General features: G+C 35.7%; 2 protein-coding genes across 3 annotated transcripts in view; both read left to right on the forward strand.

Moving 5' to 3' along the window:
* Positions 1-6,107: 6,107 nt before the first annotated feature.
* Positions 6,108-13,673, forward strand: sall4 (spalt-like transcription factor 4). The gene is made up of 4 exons (XM_019125622.2): positions 6,108-6,309; positions 8,374-10,848; positions 10,935-11,239; positions 11,346-13,673. The coding sequence occupies exons 1-4, from the start codon at positions 6,243-6,245 to the stop codon at positions 11,766-11,768; spliced, it is 3,270 nt and encodes a 1,089-aa protein (XP_018981167.1). The 5' UTR covers positions 6,108-6,242; the 3' UTR covers positions 11,769-13,673.
* A 1,330-nt stretch (positions 13,674-15,003) lies between these two features.
* LOC109113006 (probable phospholipid-transporting ATPase IIA) overlaps positions 15,004-19,314 on the forward strand; it is a 54,057-nt gene continuing 49,746 nt past the window's right edge. For both annotated transcript variants that reach the window (XR_006158299.1, XM_042751517.1), the window contains exons 1-4: positions 15,004-15,179; positions 16,558-16,702; positions 18,521-18,634; positions 18,728-18,836. Coding sequence is in view for 1 of the 2 variants with exons in the window: in XM_042751517.1 (XP_042607451.1) it covers positions 15,112-15,179; positions 16,558-16,702; positions 18,521-18,634; positions 18,728-18,836 (436 nt within the window). In the remaining variant the exon portion in view is untranslated. The remainder of the gene's footprint in view (positions 15,180-16,557; positions 16,703-18,520; positions 18,635-18,727; positions 18,837-19,314) is intronic.

The raw sequence follows: 19,314 nt of genomic DNA on the forward strand, positions 1-19,314 counted from the left end.
GAGCAGACGCTGAGCTAAACAAATTATTTTTAGAGTCGAATCGTTCCAGTGTGTGTAGAAACTTGAGCGCTGCTCTACACATTAAGAGTTGCTTAAAGCGCATGTTTGATTTGGTGATTTTGTGCCTTATGATTTATTTTAATCTAGCGAGGCGATATTGCAGAGCGTTTTGAGTGATGAGATGTTCCTGCTGGTTTGATGTTGATCACCATCTGGCACGCCAACCAGAAACAGCCATGCCAACATCTGCCAGCTGTGCAAAACTACACTTTCTTTCATAAAACAGCATTTTTTTCTCTTTGTGAAAAACTTCCAAATTGAACTTTCTCATTTGCTTTTTGGCTTTGTTCACAGTGTGCAACAGTGACAAGCAAACGTTTAGGAACCAATGTGACACGCTGACGTGAGAAATTACAGCAGCGTCTGATTGGTCTTTGTCTTTCGTGTTTGACGTAAACGCAGGGAACATGTGTTCAATTTACAAGTGCACTTGAAGCGTCACCCTGCTGCTGTCCAGTAGCTATTAGACCTGATACCATCAGAAGAGCTTTTTATAGAGGCCATCTGAAAAAAACACAAGATACTGTGATTAGAAATATGAAGAAGGTGCCTTTTGCATTTTAAAAAGGTTTCTTGCGCTGAATGAAAACATATTGACAGCTTTCAGTTTAATTTGATAATACAAACTTCATGCCCATGGTCATAAAACTACTGCATGCTAGAAAGCTAATGCAATGCTGATAACAATCTACAAAAAAATAAAAATAAAAAAAAATTAATTATCAATTGTTTACTAAAAGGTTGACATTTTAAGACAATTCCCGTTTAACAAATCAAAGAAAACATTTAAAAAAATGGATTAAAACATTTTGTGTGTTTTAAAAGTTCACTTTTTGAAAACATGATGTCATTATGATTTACAAATATATAAAAATATTATCATTATTTTTTTTTTTTTTAATTTTTTAAAATATTATATATATTATATATATTTATTAAATATATATATTTATATATATATATTATATTTTTTTTTTTTTTTTTTTTTTGTTTTTTTTAATTAATATTTTATATGTTGGGGAACATATGATGGTAAAAATGTTAATGCACAGATTTGGGGCCTATTGTATTATATATACATTTATCTCATTTTATACTTTCAATATCAATACACATTTACTTTTAATATCATTTTTATTTACTTTTTAATATACATTTTTAAAAGTGTTATACATACATGCATACATATATATATATTTTATATAATTTAAATATATATATATATATATGTGTATATATATATATATATAAACACATTTTAAAGTGTGATTTTGTATAGTAATATATAATATAATGTATTTAATAACTGAATACATGAATAAATATACAGTATAATAAATAATAAAGAATACACATTATTATATATATTATATTATATTATATTATGATTATATTATATTATATTATATTATATTCTATTATATTATATTTATATTATATTATATTATATTATATTATATTATATACAAAATAAAACAACGTCATAAAAGTATTTTCTTTTCTTGTCTTTTTTCATCATGAATTTATTTATTTATTTATTTATTTATTTATTTATTTATTTAATTTTATTTTTTTGATGTATGAAACACACAAAACATTATTATTCAAATGTTGATGCTCAAATTTTGGGGAAGAATTGTATCATATGTATCTTGTACTTAAAATATCACTATATATAGTGCTTTTGTCAATATAGGATGACATTTTTTATATTCGTCACTCAGAGACATTAATCAGTCCTGTCACATTATCGACGTTGCGTTTCTGCCAGATTTATCCCAGAATCATAACCATCAGTCCACGTATCATTAATCAATTCAGCGCATCTGTGTGAATCTTCAGACAACACAGCTGAAATGATCGTTTTGAACACTGATGAACAGGATTTCATTCACACAAACTGATTGAGCTTTCCTTGTTCCATACATTAGCTTTATGTCAGCTTTTTTAAATGCAGCTATTGCTCAGATGTCCACTGTCAGAGGTTACATCTTTTCAGAATAAACATCAGTGTACATCTACAAACAAATATCTCATCCTCTCTCAAACCAAAGGACAGAGAGAGGGGAAGACCAGCGCTATTGTCCACAAACATGCAACAGTAGTCTATAGCATGCAGTAGAAAAGAACTTCACACTATTCATTTGGAAAACATCTATTCTGAACTAACTAAAATTACTTTTCATTTTGCAATGCACAAACAACTTTGAAATGAAATAGGTTTTCAGTAACATTAGAGAAAGAATATAAGAAGTTTGTTTCCCATGACACAGTGTTCCCATATCTTTTTTCATGAGTTTTCCGATCATTTTTGTGAATTTTTTATATTTTTGTTGCATTTATGACATTATGTTTTATAGTTTGCATTCACAAAACAGCAATTTCCAAGAATAACTAGAAAAATATATATATTCACTAAAGAAACACGCATGACTTTTATTACTTTCCATAACTTTTCCAAGCCTGGAAATGGGAAAAGGGTTTCTGAATGTTGTCTCATATAACTGCTTGAATTATAGCTAAGCCTACATTAATGCATGAAAACACCATTTTTATCTTCAAAACTGGATGTCAGACACAAAATGAAACAAAAAACCCATCTGTCCATCCTAAGAGGGGGAGAAATATAAGATGAGACCTTGCTCATTCCCATCGTCCTGGATTTATGGCTCAGCTCTTACAAAGTGAGAATTGTTTAGTTTGAACACAACAGGAACACTGAAGCCAAGCGAAGTTTCTTACTGCCGTCATAAAGCGTCTAGACTGCACACCCCTCCTTTCTGCACCTTCAGTCCGTGCGTGATAGACGTTTGTTTTTACAAAATATATAGAGTCCTCTTTGTGTCCTGATGGACAGACGGTCCATTTGAAAGGCTTGTCTTTAGCTAAAAACAGTGCTGTTGGTGGAATGGCATGGCTGGTTGTGATTAGCTGGACAAAAATAATGATCTTTGCAGACATATTGTGTTTGGTACCACTCTAACACTCTTAAAAATAAAGGTGCTTTATTAGCATTGGTGGTTTAACATCCAAGGAACCTTTCCAATGGACGAGTGTTCTTTATAGATATGATTAAAATGTTCTTAACACTAAATGGTTCTTTTAAGAAATGTTCAGTGAAAGGCTCTTTAACGACCAAAAAATGGTTCTTCTATGGCATCACTGAAAAAAAAAAAATAAATAAATAAATTTAAACATTTATTTTTAAGAATACACTCTTTAAAATAAAAGTTCTTCACTGGCGTCCATGGTTCCATGAAGAATTTTTAACAACATTCCTGGAATTTTTCCATACCATAAAAAGTTCTTAATGGACTCTTAAAAAATAAAGAATTCAAACCTTTCAGGTTTCTTTTTTTTTTTATAGAAAAATAAAAAAAAAAATATATAGTGAGAACGTATAACGAAGGTTCTTTATAAGTATATTATATATTATATATTATTTTTTTTTTTTTTGAGAACTCTTTACTGAAAGGTTCTTTAGGGAACCAAAAAAAAAAAATGTAAAAGATTATTTTCTGGCATTGCTGTCTTAATTTTTTATTTTTTTACAATTTAAGATAGCACTCTTACAAAATGAAGGTTTTTTATTGTTATGGTTCCATGAAGAATCTTTAACGTCCATGGAAAAGACTGTTTAAATGTTTCTTTTAACTGTTCACTGAAAGGTTCTTTGGGAACCCAAAATGATTCATCTGTGACATCGCTGTGAAAACTCTTTATTTATTGCATCATATGAACTTAAAGGGTTCACAAATAGTGTCATAAAAATAGTTTTAAAAGGTTCTTCTTTGGCTATGGGGTTCTCCTGGCATTGAAGGAAATTCATATTCTTCTATGGAACTTGAGAAATGTTTAGTGGAAAAGGATGTGTCAGATTATAAAAATGTTCTTTGCACTTAGAAAACAGTTGTTTTATTTTTTTTAATAACTGTTCACTGAAAGGCTATTTTTACAAGTGAATGTCTGCATTAAGGTGTTCCAACACTGCTAAGTATTTTCCCAAACACCAAGCGTCCAGATTCCTGTAAGATGGGTGAGTCACAGCTCCTGCTTTAACCTCAGCCCTCAGTCAGTTTTAATGGATACAACACTTACATGTCTGGATTGGGGAAATGGACTGAAAATATTCTTTCTTCCTGTTCTCTTAAGTCACAGAGGCCCTCCATTAAGTTTAGGGGCATCAATCTCCTCCGGTGTAAGACGGGTGGGGGGTGATGGCCTATCTTCTTTTGAGAAAAGCTATAAATTCTTTCGCACCCTTAAAGCACTTGCCGTTCTCACATTGCCTTATGAAAAAAGGGGGCGGGGGGAAGCAAGGGTTAAAAAAATCTCTGTCCATTCTGAGCTGGGAAATTTACAAAACCATAGCTGTCCATCGCAGAACAGGATGTGCCAACTGGTGCGTGCCTTAACAGCAGTTACTGACACATCTGATGTACTGAGATTATCCAGTGAAAAGCAGCGCATAATGCACATTGTTAGCTGTAAAAGGCTGGTTGTGTGCATTAAATAAGATGGAAGCCCGGCCATTTGCATGAAAAGCAAAGTGAAGAATTTATAAGCAAATTTATCTGATTCCACTGTTCAGTGTCTGCAAACAGAGCAAATGACTCATGCACCACCTTATCCAAAAATCATCTATGATACATCCTGACTAAAACCATCAGACCTAAACAAAAGACCACTGTCCAGCGCTTGTTTTTATGTCCAGTAAGTGACATTATTAAAAAAAAAAGTATTAAAGCTTTTGATACTTTGTGTCTTGCAGTAAGATATTTTGGTCATTTTGGTCATAGAAACCATTCAAATCATTAAAAAATAAACACAAAATAACAAACATAACACAACACATGTTGAGTATTTCCATTAAAAACTTAACAAACCAGATAAATAAATAAATAAATATACATATATATATATATATATATATATATATATATATATATATATAATATATATATATATATATATATATATATATATAGTATGTATGTATGTTTTTAAGTCTAAAAGTCTAAAGTCTGTACATGTATATTATATATGTTTCCATTAAAAACTTCTAGATATATAGACTAGATATATATTATATTATTTACATATATATACATTTACATTAAGTCATTTAGCAGACACTTTTATCCAAATCAAATTATATATATATATATATATATATATATATATATATATATATATATATATATATATACACACACACACACACACACAACACACACACACACACACACACACATACAAATGCAAAATATTCTTTCTTAACTAATACAGCCATATATCCATGTGTTTTGAAATAAGGTAAGACACTTGCTTTACATATTGCATTTGAATGAACTAAACAACTGCAGTTTTCCCCTCATTTCTCCTTCAACATTTGCATATATTTACTTGTCTGCTCTTCATTCATACATTACACATATGAGTACAGTGTGACAGGCAGCTCTTTGTGTTTAATGTGATGGGTTAATGTCAGTTGCAATTTCCATATTTAAATCACAGAGTGAAGAAGCACGCACAGATTTGACTTTATGCTCACCGAAAAATACTTTTTATGTTTGCATCATTCAGAATGAAGAACATCTTCGTGCATTGCCAAGTATAAAAGGACAAGCTCTTCATGTTATTCAAACTATAAGATACACAAACTGGAAATACAATTAGACATTTCATGATTTAATAATACATTTAAATATATAATACGGTATATAATAATATAAAATATGTAAAATAATAATACAATACAATATTATAATTTCGATATCAAGATCCATAAAACAGTTGTCTAGGAAACAAATTGTGATAGGCTATGTTTTACAAAAAAATTACAGTTTTTGTTTCTCCCCTCCCTCCCTCTCTCTCTCTCTTTCTGTCTGTCCAGCATCACTCTTCCCTCCCTCTCTCTCTCTCTCTTTCACATCTCCTCCCCCTTTCTCTCGACTCTGCATTTCTCATCAATGAAGCCTCATTTGAATAATGCGCGAGTACTTTGGACCGGAGCCAATCAGCTGTCAGAAGAGCATGATAAATCGCAATGCATTATTGATAATAATAATTACTTTGACATGCGCATTTCTACTCAAGGGGCTAATTTCCCCCAACCTGGAGAATTTCTAAAGGAGAGGGACTAAATAGTCTTACTATTCGCCCCTGATGGTTGTAGTACCATGTCGCGGCGCAAGCAATCCAAACCGCAGCATATCAATTCAGACGAGCCCGCTTCGACAGAAAACGGTAAGTTTGAGGCGACAGAAACTTTATTTGTAATTTTGTGCTCGTGTACTGTAGGTTATATGTTTTATTTTCATACCTGAATGATGAAATTCGGCGTCAGTGGGTTCACGACTCTTGATGTCGAGGTAATGTGGGTTTATAAAATCTCCAAATCAACCAAAAAGTTGATTTATGCGTCAAATTCGTTACAAATGCGCTGAAACTTCGGTGATTGTTTATCGCGACAATTTCACAAACTGAGTTGCTTTATTTTATTTATTAATTTATTTTGTTGTTGTTGGTTAAGTGTTAAGCTAATTTGTTTACATTTTTACGATTTAAGGAGTATGATGTTTAACGGATTTTTTTTTATTATTTATTTTATTTACGTTTGTCGAGTCAGCGACTGCTTGTTTCCTCACGTTTTTACGTTAATTCAAAACTATAATAAAGTTATTTCTAAGGTGAGAGGGGAAAGATGTACCCATTGAATTTCAATTATTACTTTAATTTCGTTAAATGTGTTTTTGCGTCCATCAGTTGGGTCGCTGGCTGATAAATGTACACTTTTATATTCCAGACTATGCTCGTGTGTTAATATTTGATGTGGCGTACTGGTATCACTGACCACTGTTAAACAAAGGTGCTCAACAGGTCGGCATGAAATGTGAGTCGCGAACAAGCTTGACCACAAAGCAATAAATCCCCCACAGTTTCTTTTGGTCGCATATGGAGATGTGAATGGGGGATGGAAATGAAGTTGTGTGTAATGGGGGTGTAAATGTAAACTACATGACTCTCTTATCCACGACATACTGAAATGTGGTTATTCGTGAAAATGGTATGGATGTGTTTGGTTATATGTACTGGGGGTTGGGGTTTGTTTGTCTTGTTTCCTTAAAGTTGGTTTTAATTTCAGTCAGCTGTGTTCTTAAATGTTTCATGTGGAATTCCCTTTCAGTTAAGGTACAATCAGTGTGTAACACTGTGAAGGTATCAGTAAAGATACATCGTATCCCTTGTACATTGATCAAACGCCGCCTTGTGGTGAGCTGAATAGCGCGCAGGGGTACTAACCCTAAACACATGATTAATTTCTGGCACATTTTGTTTGTTTTAATCAAATCCTTTTAGCTTTTTTTTTTTTTTTTTGGTAGCTCCACTGCCTTTTTAAAAATTTAACATGCAATCAGTTGTACCACTACCAGTTTTTGAAAGCAAATTTAGTTTTATTTTATTTAAAAAAAACTTTTACTTGTTTGTTTTGTCTAACATAGAGGTGTTGTTTGGTTGTCTACTAGCTCTGAGAACAATGCAACTTGTTTTCTTTACTATTCAAGTTGTCTAGTGAACAATTAACACGTCCAGTTTCACTGTCAGAATGTTAACAGGTGGTCTTTCCCATTCATAAGAGATGATGAAATTTGCATTTAACAATGGCCCTGTTAAAAGGGCCTTCCTAATGGTGCCGCAGCTTAATTTGATTTGCTTTGCACTTTCTGCAATTAGAAAGACCAACTGGCTGCTTTGCACTCTTATCAGCATTTTTTTTTTATTATTATTCATTATTAGGACTGCCTAACAACGAGAACCAGTTTAGCATATGCTGTGTTTTATGAGCCATATGCATTTTATTTTATTGTAGAGGAACTTAGGAACGGATGGAGGAAGTTTATATTGGATATAAAATGTCTTTTTGTATTGGTAAATTATTTCTAGTACAATTTTAGTTTTGAACATGCTGCAAATGCTGCCCTCATCTGGTGGGACTAGCTGAAGAGCTGTAAATGTGGCTTCTTACAAAAGCAAAGCTTGAGTTTATATAACATCTAGACTATGCAAATTAAAACCCAAATATACCACTTAATGCATGATTTCAGAACATAAGTCCCAAGTAAAATTAAACTACCTCTGTAAATTTTAATTGGCTTTTAAAGAAAAGAAAAAAAACCCTTTGCCTTGCTTTTCAACTGTGAGTTCTGGTAACATTTATGTTTATCTAGAATTTGTTCAGTATTTACAGCACATTATCCTTTGGTCTTGAATAATAAAGTTATCTTTTGATCTTTTGTCTCTTTGTTGCAGGGATCTTGCACAACGGTCAAGGTGAGGAGGATGGCAATGAGGCTAAGAGACGACGATCGGAGGAGACAAGGGTTTGTGACAAATGTTGCGCCGAGTTCTTCGATGAGGCAGAGTTTCTCGAACATGAGAGAAATTGCACTAAGAGTCAGCAGGTCGTGATCATGAAAAATGGCGATGGGAATGAAGTGCCCTCCGAGTTCTCCCAGCATTCTCCAGGTGATTTCCTGGGTGATAATGGGGATCAGTCAACCAGTAATTCCCATTCAAAGCACAGTGCAGATTCTGAGGAGATGGAAGGAGAACTCATGCTGAACCAGGATGACCCTTCAAATCAAGATAGAGTTGTGTCTGGCAGTTCAGACGTGGGGTACATGGCATCTTCCAAATTGCAAGACTCTAATGTGACTCTTGAGTCCATGGCTGCTACTAAAGTTGCTGTAACACAACACTCATCCAGCTCGTCCAATCAGAAGTCTCCACCCCCACAACCACACCAAGATGCCCTTCTTGCAATCCCCATGATCCTGGAACAGCTGGTCAGTCTCCAGCAGCAGCAACTGCAGCAGATTCAGCTAACTGAGCAGATACGCCTCCAAGTGGCCATGATGACACCTCAGAGCTTCCACTCCGCACTGGGTGCCGCTGTGGATCCACTGAAAGCACTGGGTGCGCATCTATCACAGCAGCTTTCGGCCGCAGCTGCCCTCATTGGCAAACGGACGGGCTCCCAGAACTTGTCCTTGGAAGCCTTAAAACAAGCAAAGCTACCTCAATCAGCCACCATCCCCACATCCCTCGCTGGAGGTTTGGGCTCGGTGCCCTTAAAAGCAGACTTGAAAGGACTCCCCGATTTAGCTAGTCGACTTCCAGTGCTCCTTCCTCAATCTCCAGGGGTCATGGGATTGCAGAGTCCCTTTAATACCCTTGCAGCAAGCATGGATTCCTCTAAAAAGGCAAAAAATAAGATCCCTGCCGCGTCGGAGTCCAAAAATGGCTCTGGTGAACATATGTTCAAGCACAAATGCAAGTTCTGTGGGAAGACATTTGGAAATGACAGCGCTCTCCAAATCCACTTGCGCTCACACACTGGTGAAAGGCCCTTTAAATGTAACATCTGCGGAAACCGTTTCACAACCAAAGGAAACCTCAAAGTGCATTTCCAGAGGCACAAAGAAAAATACCCACACATTAAGATGAATCCACATCCTGTACCAGAACACCTGGACAACATGCCGACAAACAATGGCATCCCTTATGGCATGTCTGTGCCCATAGATGAGAGCAATTTTGCTGACACCAACCCAGTGCTGGGGCTTCCCTCGACAGGTCTCCATCCACCAGTGCTCCAAGGATTCAAGCCCTCATATGATGTTCCAGTAGGTGGGGACCTCTACTCCCAGAGGCCTTCTTCATCTGGCAGCGACGGTGCATCAATTTCTTCTGGCATGTTCAGTCAGGAGATGGTGGGACTAGATCAAAGCAAAGATTCCTCGGATGCGCTGGCTGGATTGCACCACATAAACGTTAATGGTCTACATGGTGAAAATGGCTCTGATACTGCAAAACTTCAGCAGATGGTGGATGGCTTGGAGACGAAGACAAATGACCCTAATGAATGTGTTATTTGCCATAGAGTGCTGAGCTGCCAAAGTTCCCTCAAAATGCATTACCGCACACACACTGGTGAACGACCGTACAAATGCAAAATTTGTGGCAGGGCTTTCTCCACCAAGGGCAATCTTAAAGCTCATTATGGTGTTCACAGGGCCAACACTCCCCTTAAGATGCAACACTCGTGCCCGATTTGTCATAAGAAGTTCACCAATGCCGTCGTCCTCCAGCAGCATATTCGTATGCACATGGGCGGCCAGATTCCCAACACCCCTCTGCCAGAGAATCAGTTTGAGAGTCCCGAAGCACTGGATGCCAGCATGACTGAGGATAAGAGCATTGACTCCACTGGCCATGAAGAGAGTATGGAAGAGCAAGACTTGGATTTGGACAATCAAGAGAAGCTGAACAACTCTACAGAGCCCCAGCCTGGTGCCAAAGAAGATCAGACTTTCCAAGGTCCACCTTCTATGTTTACAGGCATCGCCGCTCTGGAGAACCACATGAAGAGCCTCACCTCCGCACTGAACCTGCAACGGCAAAGCAGCACAGCTTCTGAGAGCGATAGTGGGCTGAAAGATTCTCCTTCAGGGTCTGGAGAAATGGACTACAAGAATGGCCGCAGTCCGGCTGTGTCCGATTCCGTGTCCTTTCACTCTTCGTCCCCTATAGATGGTCCCCTGAGTAACGGACAGTCAAAATCACCAGAATCCACAAACCCAGATGATGGACTCCAATCCAGACCAGACTCTGATGCACCTCAAGATTTTGGCGAAAACAGTGGAGCACTGGACTTGACGTCAAGTTTTACTCCAAAACCAATCAAAGAGGAGCCAGGCCTGTCCTTCTCCAATGGCGAATATGGTACGTTTAATTTCAACATCATAAAAATCACATTTGTGACATTTCCTCTTGATGTTTTGCCTAAAAGTTTTGTTCTTCTTTCTTAGGTTCTAGTCAGTTACCATTCATGAGGGTGCCTCCAAGTCTGGTCAAACTGGAGATGCAGATTCCTCCTGAGACTCCCATGGGTGCTCACGGCCTGTACAGCTCCCAGCTGCCCCAAGGAGCTGCCACTCCTCCTGCTACTTCTAGTGCTCCTCGTCGCTCCACCAAGCAACATCTCTGCAACTCCTGTGGGAAGAACTTTTCATCTGCCAGCGCCCTGCAAATCCATGAACGTACACACACGGGCGAGAAGCCATTCGTCTGTACAATTTGTGGCAGGGCTTTCACAACAAAGGGAAACCTTAAGGTGAAGATGTCTTTTCGACTTTGGATTTTGTTAGTGAATTGATTGAAGTCAAATATCTTGTGTATACTGCAATAAGTCTTACCGACTCTTGTTTCCTATTTTACAGGTGCATGTTGGGACCCACATGTGGAATAACACAGCAAGGCGAGGTCAACGGCTCTCGTTGGATAACCCAATGGCTTTGATGGCCATGGGCGCAGAGTCCAAGATGAAACCAGACATGCTGCCGCCCCCAAAGGATTTGATTCCCCCACCGATTAATTTCGACCCATCGATGTGGAACCAGTACGCCGCTGCCTTCACAAACGGGCTGACCATGAAGACCAATGAGATTTCGGTCATCCAAAATGGCGGCATCCCTCTCCCAGGAAGTCTCGCTGGAGGTCCTTTATTGGGTTCTACTGGGGGAATAACCAAGATGGAGACCTCTCAGATGGGCATCCCTGGCACAGTTGCAGAAATGGAAAAGAATGGCTCTGACAGCATAGCAAAGTTTCCACATTTTATGGAGGAGGGTAGAGTGAATTAGACAGTAAAAGGACTACAGATGTTCCCAATCAACGGTCTGCATTGTGCTAATGAGCCTGCTGAAATGTTAGGAACTGGGCTATTTATTAGTTGGTACAATCAATTCCTACATGTAACATTGCTTTTAAGAAGTTGCAAATTTACATACCCTTCTTAAATGAGCCTATACCCTAGAATGGGCCATGCCTTCCATATTGGACCCTTACATGCTATCGATTTCTTCTAGTTGAATCTGATCTAACTACTGTAGTGTTTTGTTTTTCTCCCCTCCTTTCTCTCTCTAACATATGCGGGTATTTTGTCAAGTTTTATTTCTAGAAGTTGAATGTAAGTCTTACTTGAAATAGCTTTATTCCAGAGCAGTCTCATTAGTGATCGTTACATTGGGCTCAGCTCTTTGACCCTCAGGATGATCTTAGCCACAGGTGACCAGAGATCTCAATGTTTTAACCGTTAACATCTTGTTCATCTCTGCTTGACTACTCCTGGTCCTGTTGTTAGTTGTTTGAATAAACTTTATTAGTCAAAAATAATATCCATGGCATAGATGTCATACAACAAAGGTGTTTGTGGAATATGTGCCTAGATAAATTGACCATTCCACACAATCTACTGAAGATTACAGTTTAATTGATGGACTTTAATGAGTAGTTGTAGTATAGGTTTGTTTTGAAACTGGATTTCACTAAGTTATTAATTATTATTTTTTTTTTGGACTTGATATAGTTTCTATTTTGCGCTTAATACCAAAAATGATTTTGCTAAGTGCCTGTCTTGGAGTGCTTTTCTCACTCCTCTGTATTTTCCTCCCCCCTCGCCCTCACAAAAGACACCACAGGATTGTAATAAAGGCCTTTCTTTTAGACCACAATGTGGGTTTTTTTTTTTTTTTTTTTTTTTTCCTCCATTTAGCTATAGCTTTTTCAAGAAGTCATTAATTGTTCTTTTTTTGAAAATGATTTAATTTGTAGTCGTTTTCTTGCTTTCAGTGATCTTTATCAAATATTAGATTGAGTCGCTTTCATTTGAGACCTTTTAATCGGAGGTCAAAAGGCCGGTGTAATACTGAAATGCCTAATCATTCCTTGCACTTTATTTTTCCTCATTCTGCTAAGATCTGATATAAACCAGGCTTATGCCATTTATTCTATGAACGTTTGTTTCTTGGACTCGTCATTTAGAGAGCATTTGCTTGCTTGCTGCCGTTTTAGGACCCAGAGAGTTTTAGAATTCTGTAAATTTGCCATTTACCATGCATTTTATACTTGTGAGCTAAGCAGGCATGCATATCTAGTCCCAAAACATCAGCAGTCATTCTTATTCTGGGAAAAAGTCATGGTTTGCTACCCAGTTGTGTATTGTTGTGGGGAAATGTTTTTGAGATCGTAGCCATGCATTCTTGAGTTAAAGGAATGAACGCGTGTATGCACGCAGAGTATCTAAACCGTAAAGACTTTACGCTGGTCAAATTTCTACCTCATTTAGAATTTTATTTTTTTTCCTTTTTTTTTTTTTATTTTTTTATTTTTTTTTATTTTTTTTGCATTGTGTTTGGAGTTATGGATGCATTGTGCCCCGTAACCTGCTGATTTCTGTAATATAATGAATGTATCGCCAGACACTTTGCACAACACTTGTTCAAAATAGGCAGACTCCTCCTGTACATTCTCTTTCTAATATGCTAATATGCATTTACCAAGTTGTGCCTTTTTTTTCTAGATGGAAAAGGGGGAAAAAAGGTGGTGTCAGATCTTGGTTAAATGGGGTCATGTCTGTATGATTGTTCAAATGTTGAGTCTGTTTTAGGCTTGTTTACAGTGTAGACTTTTTGTAAATGTTTGCTTTTTGTTTGTTCCCCTTCCGTTCCGATATTTTGAGAATAAAACCAAGGATGACTTTTCCAAAACTTTGTTGTCTAAATCAACATGTCATTACTGTTACAGAAGAGACTTGAGGACACTGAGGTGAATAATAGAGAGTGAGAGATACTTGTCTAAACTGATTACGATGCAGGAAAATTCATTTTATCATGTTCTCCAAGCAGAAAACAAGTTTAGGTTTAGTAAATCATTAGTTTGCAGCGAACTGAACTGAATGGATGCTATTAAAGGTATCTGATTTTATTTAAAGTTAGTCTAAACCTTCTAGCGGATGCCTTAAAGTACTAGTGCTGTGATGGTGTTTACACCACTCCATGGTACTTAATATTATGGTATTAAATACTCGTATTAAAACTACATGAACTTTGTATACCATGGTACTGAATGATTACCATGCTATTTTCCTTACAAAAAATGTTGTGACGTTTACACAAAGGTATGGAAAATCATGTACCATGGGATTTAGATGATACTCCAATGTACTTTCAGAAATACATTGGAATTACTATGGTAAATGTAAAAAAAAATTAAAAATGGTGGTACTTTTGGATATTGAGTTATTTACAAGAATACCATAATATTTCCATGGTTTATGGATATGTGGTCTGCTGTCTAATTTTCTTTCTTTTTTTTTTTCTTTTTTTTTATTTATTTGAAAACAGGATATGTTATACTACCATACAACTAGTATATGCAGTCATAAGTAACACTTCAAAATTATAAACAACCCTGGAGCACAAAACCAGTCATAAGTAGCACTGGTATATTTGTAGCAATAGCCAACAAAGCATTGTATGGGTCAAAATTATAGATTTTTCTTTTATGCCAAAAATCATAAAGATAATTAAGTAAAGATCATGTTCCATGAAGACATTTTATAAATTTCCAACCGTAAATCTAAAAAAAAATAATTTTTGCTTAGTAATATGCATCGCTAAGTACTTTATTTGGACAACTTTAAAGGTGATTTTCTCAATAGTTAGATTTTTTTTTTTTTCAAACAGTTGTATCTCAGCCAAATATTGTCCTATCCCAACAAACCATACGTCAAGAGAAAAATTATTTATTTAGCTTGATGTATTTATGTATAAATCTCAATTTTTATTTTATTTTTTTTAAAATTGACCCTTATGACTGGTTTTGTAGTACAGGGTCACATATTTACTACGTCATTAAGCATATCCATTTCCGTTTGTGAGAGTAATTCTAAATAATAATAATAATATACACTAATATATATATATATATATATATATATATATATATATATATATATATATATATATATATATATATATATATATATATATATATATACACACTAATATAATATACTAATAATACTAAGACACAGGCCTGCGTGCTGCTGTGGTGGTGTCCCATCCCGTGGAGCGCGCGGCGCAGCCCTACGTTACCCATCAGCCTCCGCCCCGCGCGCTGTCTGCTGCTCTACTGCGGACAACAATGACGGACAACATTCAGCTGCAGCCTGTCCGACACAAAAAACGACATGACAGTAAACGAAGAGACGGGTAAGAGCACGAAACGACGTTAAAAGACAACAAAAACGCGTCGCCTGGAAAATGGAAGCTTGTTTATAGACGATTTATGGAGGATAGCATAGTGGCTAACAGCCCAGCTACACTCAACCCGCGAAATAATGCTGATAACGACATTATATTGCGGCATGACACTGCACAGCTCTTTATTTTTAATACACCGTTGAATATTCGCTATGAAGGTGTCGTCTGAGCGATATTAGAGTCTAGATATTGTTGTATATAGGAGAGACAAGTGCACATCCTTGTTCCGGGACACAGGTGAATTGTTGTCAAGGATGCGTCACATAAATGTTTCTCCCTGTGTGTTCAGTTATGCTCATTTTGATCAAATATTTTCGGTTGGATGCATTTAAGGCCTTTTGTGAGGATGGGCGACACTTCAATAAAGACCCTGATACAGCTCTGATAGCAATATAATGCCCAGCTGTTTATACGCACTTAAAAATAAAATCACCACGGAAACCACAGTTTCTGTAATAACGTCATACTTGCTACAGCTGATGATGCCATAATTGTGGATGCCTTCACCAAGCAAAAAAAATACCATAGTACTAACATGATTTTTGGAGATGTAGTATTCTCTTAAAAGCCTAGGATAGACATGAAACTGCACTTAACATTCTTTCAAATAAATAATAAAATTGCATTTTGAATCTTGAACTGATCAAAGTATTTAAAGGGAGGTTACATTAATACATTTTAACATTAGATGTAACATTTTGATGCTGTGTCCACTATTTTTATAGAATTGTTCTGTAGTCTGCACAGAATTGAATGCAATTACATGAGAAAATTACAAGACAACTAAAAGTAATCCCTTGTGTTACATTTTTTAAGGAAAAATAATACCTTGTACTTCAATACAGGGATTGTTGCTGCTGTGGGTTTGTTTTACATTATTAAAAAATTAACACAAAAGTGTCTGTTTAATGCAAAACTGTAATCTTAATTTTGTTTCGAAATTATTTTCAAGACAGATATAGCTCATGTACTAAAAAAAAAAAAAAAAAAAAAATCACCTAATGTCTTAAATGCACAAATTCAGTTTAGTTTTAATTTCTATAAGCTGTTGTCATTCAGTTATGCTTCACATATACGGAAGTATATCGTTCTTGATAAGAGTTTGTTTGATGAAGGTGTTGGTAAAAAAAAAAAGCTAATATTTACTGACCCTGTTTTGTCGCTTGCTTGAAAATATTTCTGTGGCTACAGTGAAATTCCAGTATCTGGATGTAAATTTTCTTTCTGGTAAAGGGTCGTCAAGTGCTTGCTTTACATTTCTGTATTAATTAAAGCGCTTTGTGAATCAAGCCCACGTGTAATGTTGATGATGATGTTGTATATTCAGCTGCTGCCCGTGGTCCAGATGCTGCGGAGGGGGAGACTTCCGTCCTCGGACCGTGTGGTTGGGCCATCCGGAAAAGAGAGAGCAGAGATACCCAAGAAATGTCATTAACAACCAGAAATACAATTTCTTCACCTTCCTGCCAGGGGTGAGTGACTACAAACGTGCAGAGAGAACCATCAAAGTAATTCAAGAATTCAAGCAATGGTGTGTGTTGCTTAACGTGTTCTTTAATTGCTTTGGTGGTTAACAGATGCACATGGGCTGTTTGAAACGTTTAGGCTGATATTGTATAGCAACCACCCAGAACTCCCTAGCAACCAGAGAACACCTTCACATCAGTGTAGCAATGCCTTGGCAACCACCCAGAACACCCTGGCAACTTGGCGTCAAATTTTGCACAAGTGGCATTTGCTTTTCACTGCAGAAAATGTGCAAATCTCATTTCCTCATGCCATGCAGAGCGCCACTTTAAAAGCAACCTTGGCCAGATTGCTGTATGGAAAAAATTATTTTTGCATTGCAAATGCCTTCTGGTTATTTTGAATGATTTGAAGGACAAATGATAATCGGCGTTCAATTCTGAATGTTTTGCAAATGAGTTCCCAGAACTCTGGCATATAGCGAAAAACAAACAGCGAGGTGGTTTAGTGTAAACACTTAAAGCTCTGTTTGGCATCGTCAAAACAAATGCAATTCTAGATGAACAGTGGTTGCTACGTGAGCCAAAATGTGTTTCATAGTGGATGGAAATACGTTGAAATGGATTTGAAAACGTTTCAAGAAGACATTTAATATCACTAACAAAAAAGTGCTTTTTTGGACATGTATTATGGTAATAGCATGATATATAAATATATATAATATGGTTCAAATTAAGTTTGGGGTCTGTAAGAATTATTATTTTATATATATATTATATATATATATATATATATATATATTTAGAAATAAAAGAACACGTTGACTTGATCAAAAGTGACAGTAAAGGCATTTATAATATTGTTTTAGACAATAAAATATAATATTTATCTTTTTATTCAAAAAATAAAAAAGATATATAATAATCAAAAAACACCAAAAAAAAATGAAATCACAAAACAACACATAAAAAAATGTATTACGGTTTTTATATAAAATTAAGCATCAACAGCTCTTTTCAATATTGATAATAAAAGGAAATATTGAGCATATGTGAACCTGGACCTCAAAAATCTTAAGTCGCTGGGGTATATTTTTAGCATAGCCAAAAAAAAACATTGTATGGGTCAAAATTCTAGATTATTTTTTTATGCCAAAATCATTAGGATATTAAGTAAAGATCATGTTCCATGAAGATATTTTTCCTACCGTAAATATATCAAAATGTAATTTTTTATTAGTAATATGCATTGCTAAGAATTCATTTGGACAACTTTAAAGGCGATTTTCTCAGTATTTCGATTTTTTTGCACCCTCAGATTCCAGATATTCAAATATTTGTATCTCTGCCAAATATAGTCATATCCTAACAAACCATACATCATTGGAAAGCTTATTTATTCAGTTTTCAGATGATATATAAATCTCAATTTCAAAAAATTGACACTTAAGATTGGTTTTGTCGTCCAGGGTCACATATTAGAATGATTTCTGAAGGATTGTGTCACACTGAAGACTGGAGTAATGTTGCTAAAAAAAATTCAGCTTTGCATCACAGGAATAAATGATATCTTACAATATATTAGAACAAAACGGTTATTTTGAATTGTAATAATATTTTGCAATATTACTGTTTTTACTGTATTTTTGATCAAATAAATGGAACCTTGGTGAGCATAAAATCAAAAACATTATAAAATCTAACCAACACCAAAACCTTTGAATGGTAGTGTATGAATATTCAGTACCATGGTATATCATAGTACAATTATTTTTACCAAGTTTTGTTCAAACTATGAGTCATATCGTGTGTTTGTGTTTACAGGTGTTGTTTAACCAGTTCAAATACTTCTTCAACCTGTACTTTCTGCTGCTGGCCTGCTCACAGTTTGTGAATGAGCTCAGATTAGGAGCTCTGTATACGTACTGGGTTCCTCTGGTGAGTCCGACCACAGTTTTGTCATGATAAACAGGCTTATAATATAAATGTGCATGGTCAAAATTGATACATTTTTTGCTTTGTTTTTCATAAGGGTTTGTTTTGATTATTACGATCGTGAGGGAAGCTGTCGAGGAGATGCGATGTTTCCTACGGGACAAAGAGGTCAATTCACAGATCTACAGTAAACTCTCCACAAGAGGTGAGCCATTGTTTCCACCTATAAAGCATTTTGTTTGCCACGCATTTTTTTTGTAGATTTATTGGATGAAGCTGATTCCTTATGCCTTGATTTGTTAGGTAAATGTGTGTTGTAAATGTTGCGAAGTGAGCAATCAGCGGGAGAGAGTTATTTGCTGGTTTTGTATATTTTTAATGTTCCCGTTTTATTGTTTGGCGTAGATTTGAATGTTGATTCTCTATGCAATGATTTGTTATGTAAATGCCTTGTAATTAGCAATCACTTTTTGTTGTTGTTGTTTGTTGTAGACCTAAATGTTTTTTAGGTTGATTCAGTGCACATGGATTTGTAATGTAGGCACTAAACGCATGTTGCAAATGTTTGCAATGAGCAATCAGATTTGTGGGGTTTTATTTTTTTCATAGATTTTTTTTTTTACATGAATTTTTTTGCTGTAGATGCAATGCATTTTAATGTTGTTCTCATACATATCAATGTT

The sequence above is a fragment of the Cyprinus carpio genome, chromosome B23 (assembly GCF_018340385.1).
Source record: "Cyprinus carpio isolate SPL01 chromosome B23, ASM1834038v1, whole genome shotgun sequence".
Taxonomy (NCBI): domain Eukaryota; kingdom Metazoa; phylum Chordata; class Actinopteri; order Cypriniformes; family Cyprinidae; genus Cyprinus; species Cyprinus carpio.

What these genes read in the sequence shown, in the direction of transcription:
- sall4 (XM_019125622.2), top strand. Translation starts at nt 6,243, where the DNA reads ATGTCGCGGCGCAAGCAATCCAAACCGCAGCATATCAATTCAGACGAG. An exon ending in CTTCTCCAATGGCGAATATG is followed by an intron (nt 10,849 to 10,934) that starts GTACGTTTAATT and finishes CTTCTTTCTTAG; the next exon opens with GTTCTAGTCAGTTACCATTC. An exon ending in CAACAAAGGGAAACCTTAAG is followed by an intron (nt 11,240 to 11,345) that starts GTGAAGATGTCT and finishes CCTATTTTACAG; the next exon opens with GTGCATGTTGGGACCCACAT.